At 34.3% G+C, this 4,485-nt stretch overlaps 1 protein-coding gene across 1 annotated transcript; it reads left to right on the forward strand.

Moving 5' to 3' along the window:
• Positions 1–246: 246 nt before the first annotated feature.
• On the forward strand, positions 247–2,260 carry LOC145127636 (uncharacterized). Its single transcript, XM_079062791.1, has 4 exons — positions 247–1,022; positions 1,082–1,172; positions 1,783–1,870; positions 1,950–2,260. Exons 1-4 carry the CDS (start codon positions 247–249, stop codon positions 2,258–2,260), a joined length of 1,266 nt encoding a protein of 421 aa, XP_078918917.1.
• The last annotated feature ends 2,225 nt before the right edge of the window (positions 2,261–4,485 follow it).

Genomic DNA, 4,485 nt, shown 5'->3' on the forward strand with positions numbered 1-4,485 from the left:
ACATCTGTTTTTGGCACATTCTAAATGATATGTCTGACTCTCTCTTTGACATCTATAAAAATCAAGAATCTGCAAAAGATTTGTGGGATGCCCTTGAATCCAAATACATAGTAGAGGATGCCTCAAGTATGAAATTTTGTTGTGAGTAATTTTAACAATTACAAAACAGTGGATTCAAGGCATGTCATGGAACAGTACAATTAACTCATGAGGATTTTGGGATAATTTGAACAACACAAAATGCAAATGGATGAATCCATTTCTGTCTCAAGTGTTATTCACAAATTACCCCCATCCTGGAAAGACTTTAAACACACACTGAAACACCAAAAAGAAGAGTTGTCTCTAATACAACTTGGCAGTCACTTGAGAATTGAAAAGGGTCTTCAGGCTCAAGAAAGTGGCAAGGGAAAAGAAAAGGAAGTTCATGGATCTTCAGTGAACATGGTTGAAGATGAAAAACATCAGAAAAATAAGAAAGGAAAAAGGAAGAAGAAAGATGACCATCATAAGGGTTCAATCAAGAAAGCAAAACTTGTATGTCGGAATTGCAACAAGCCCGGTCACATGAAACAAGATTTTCATTTGAAGAAGAAAAAAAATGGTGCAAGCACTTCTGGACAAGGATCTAATGATCAAGGTCCAAAACCACAAGGTCAGAATTTTATTTATGAAATTACTACTACTGTTGTTATATATCATGTAACACTTATTCCTGAATCATTCTATGTTCATGATGATGTTCATGCATGGTGTATAGACTCAGGGGTGACGAGTTATGTGTGTAAATATCAATATTGGTTCAAGGACTATGAAGTAGTTAATGATGGATCGATGTTGTACATAGGAGACCATAATAAAGCACCTGTTGTGTGTCGTAGATGTGTTTCTTTATGTTTTAGTTTTGGAAAAGGTCTTCTTCTTAAGAATGTTATTCATGTTCCTAAGATTAGAAAGAACTTAGTTTCTGGTGGTGTAATTAATAGATGTGGATATAAACAAGTCTATGAATATGAAAATATGTATTATCTAAGTGTAGTACATTCGTTGGGTTTGGATACTATTGTAATGGAATGTTTAGGTTGAATATTAACAATAAAGTTGCAGATTCTATATACATGGCTTGTTCTAGTATTGATGATTCATCTTTATGGCATGCTCGTTTAGGACATGTACATTATAAAAGAATGCTTGAAATGTCTAAAAATGGATTAATACCATCTTTTGATGTTAACATATAAAAATGTAAAATTTGCATGTTAACTAAAATAACTAGACAACTTTTTCCTAATGTCAAACAAAATTATTGCTTGAATTAATTCGTAGTGGTCTATGTGATTTGCATTCAACTCCATCCTTAGGAAATAAGAAATACATAGTTACTTTTATAGTTGATTATTCTCGTTTATGCAATGTATACTTGGTGCATTCCAAGGATGAAGCCCTTGGTAAATACAAAATTTTTAAAAATGAAGTTGAATTAAAACAAAGTGATTTAATGAAAAGTCTTCGTACTGATCGTGGTGGAGAGTATTATGATCCTACTTATTTCAAATCTGTTGGTATTATACATGAAATAACTGCTCCATTTACTCCTCAACAAAATGGGATTTCTGAAAGGAAAATAGAGTTCTAAAGGAAATGGTGAACTTTATGTTGTCTTACTCAGGTTTGAGTGTTGGATTAGGGGGAGAAGCTATGCTAATTGAATGTTATCTTTTTTAAATAGAGTTCCAAACAAAAGGAACATGATAAACTCCCTATGAACTTTGGTACAAAAAGAAACCAAACTTAGGATATCTTAAAGTTTGGGGTTGTCGGGCTGCTGTGAGGATGACTGAACCAAAATTGAAGAATTTAGGTGAAAGAGGTATTGATTTTTATTGGTTATGTTGGGCATTCAAAGGCTTATAAGTTTTATGTTATAGAACCTAATGCTTATGTTTCAGTTAACACTATTATAGAATCTAGAGATGCAATATTTGATGAGAACAGATTTTCATCCATACCTAGACCAAAAGACTTGGTTCCTAGTTCCAGTGAAACCACCAAGGAAGTTGTACCTGATTCAAATGAATCACATGAGCTTAGAAGAAGCAATAGACAAAGGAAAGGCAAATCATTTGGTAATGATTTTCGGCTATACCTAGTTGAGGGTTCGAGAGTTGAAATTGCAAATCAATATTCATATTGTTTTTGTGTTGAAGAGGATCCTAAAACATTTGATGAAGCAATGAAATCTCAAGATTTTGCTTCCTAGAAGGAAGCAATAAATGATGAGACGCATTCCATCATGGGGAATAATACTTGGGTGTTGTCTGATCTTCCTCCTGGATGCAAACCTTTGGGTTGCAAGTGGAAACTGAAAGGGAAGATGAAAGTTGATGGATGAATTGATAAGTTTAAGGCTCGATTGGTTATTCAAGGTTCCAGATAAAAACCTGGCATTAACTATTTAGACACATATTATCCAGTTGCTCTTATATCTACTATTAGATTGCTGATTGCCTTAGCAACAATTCATAATTCGGTGATTCACCACATGGATTTTAAAACAACATTCTTAAATGGTGATTTAGAGGAAGAGGTGTATATGAAACAACCTGAGGGTTTTGTTATGTCTGGAAATGAGCATAAGGTGTGCAAGTTGGTTAAATCATTGTATGGGCTGAAGCAAGCACCAAAACAGTGGCATCAGAATTTTGATGATGTTATCTTGTCACATGGTTTCAAGTTCAATCAACCAGACAAGTGTATATATAGCAAGTTTGATGACCCTGACAAAGGAGTGATCATATGCTTATATGTAGATGAGATGTTAATCTTTGGTACTAATCAAAGGCAAGTTGACATGACCAACGAATTTTTATCATCTCAATTCTCCATTAAGGATATGGGGGAGGCAGAAGTGATTCTTGGAATAAGAATCAAGCATGAACATCAAGGAATCTCAATTTCATAGTCTCATTACATAGAAAAAGTGCTTAAGAAGTTCAATTGTTTTGATTGTTCTCATGTGAGTACACCTTTTGATCCAAGCATGAAGGTTATGCCGAATACTAGTGAAGTAGCTTCACAACTTGAGTATTCAAAGGTCATTGGGTGTTTGATGTATGTTATGATCAACGCAAGGCCTGATATTGCATTTGTTGTAGGAAATCTAAGTAGATTTACTAGCAACACACCACTGGAAAGCAGTAATGACGGTGCTAAAGTATCTTAAGAAAACCATGGACTTTGGTTTGACTTATGTAGGGTTTCCTTTAGTTATTGAAAAATATTCAGATGCTAGTTGGATTACTAATGTTGAGGACCACTCTTCTACAAGTGGTTGGGTGTTTCTTCTTGGTCAAGGTGTTATTTCATGGGGTTCTAAAAAACAAACATGCTTCACAAATTCAACTATGGAATCTGAATTTGTAGCCCTTGCAGCTGATGGAAAGGAAGCAGAATGGTTAAGGAATTTGATCTATAAAATTCCTTTGTGACAAGTGTATAATGGAATGTCGCGACATTTGGGTGTTAGGCACAACATGGTACGTGTCACACCCCGCTAAAGCAGAAACACTGGGCATGAGAGTACAAAGGTTCTCATTGCAAAAGTTAAAAGACAACACCAACCATAGTATTAAAAAATTTTACAATTTACAATAAGTTTTGAACAATTTTAAAAGAATTACAATACAATTGGAAAACAACACATGCATAATGCTTCTACAAGTGATGTGTCTCTATGTGCCACTTACTAGATGATTCCTAAAAAAGTGTGTAAAATGAGGATCAACTATGCAAATAGTTGGTGAGTTCACAGGTTTACAAAAATAGTAGTTATATAAGTCATAAACAGAGTTTTGATAAAAGTTTCCATAAATGGAAGTTCGTTGCTAACATGAGTAATAAAGTGTGTATGTGTATAATAAGTATTTAAGTTTCATATGTGCATAATGATCAACAATGAGTTCACAAAGAAGCCTATGACAGATGCCCTATCAAGATCTATGCTTATTGTTCCATACATAGACATGGTAATATGCATTCCATATAACGGGTGAGTGAGGAGTTCTCAATCCCTAATAGCACTATCCATAATAACCATTGGCTTGAAGAGTTAATGGTTGGAGTAAAGTGTAAGGTTCTTAAGACAATAAGGCCTCATGTTTCACAATTGCATACATATACATGAAAATTTAACAATCAAATTGATACAAGTTAAATTAAACACAACGAAAAATAAATCATTTTTGGACATGTTTTTCCATCCAAAATGCAAAACCAAAAATAGGGGTTGTGAATACTCACAATGCTTTGTGATAATGCTAACGATGCCTTGAACTAAGTGCCACACGACCTACTACCGATGCCCTACGATAATGGTACACACTAGTGAGTCTCTAATTGAATTATAATACTAGTATACTTGAGTTCTACAATAGAGAGAGGTGGCCGAGTTTTGATTGGAGAGAAGGAGATGGAAGAGGATTTTCT

Source organism: Lactuca virosa, chromosome 7 (assembly GCF_052849685.1).
Source record: "Lactuca virosa cultivar CGN04683 chromosome 7, Lactuca_virosa_CGN04683_v6, whole genome shotgun sequence".
Taxonomy (NCBI): domain Eukaryota; kingdom Viridiplantae; phylum Streptophyta; class Magnoliopsida; order Asterales; family Asteraceae; genus Lactuca; species Lactuca virosa.

Coding starts and splice junctions, on each gene's coding strand:
- LOC145127636 (XM_079062791.1), top strand. CDS start 247: ATGGATGAATCCATTTCTGTCTCAAGTGTTATTCACAAATTACCCCCA. Junction 1,173..1,782: donor GGCATGCTCGTTTAGGACAT/GTACATTATAAA, acceptor TGGTACAAAAAG/AAACCAAACTTAGGATATCT. Junction 1,871..1,949: donor GAAGAATTTAGGTGAAAGAG/GTATTGATTTTT, acceptor CTTATGTTTCAG/TTAACACTATTATAGAATCT.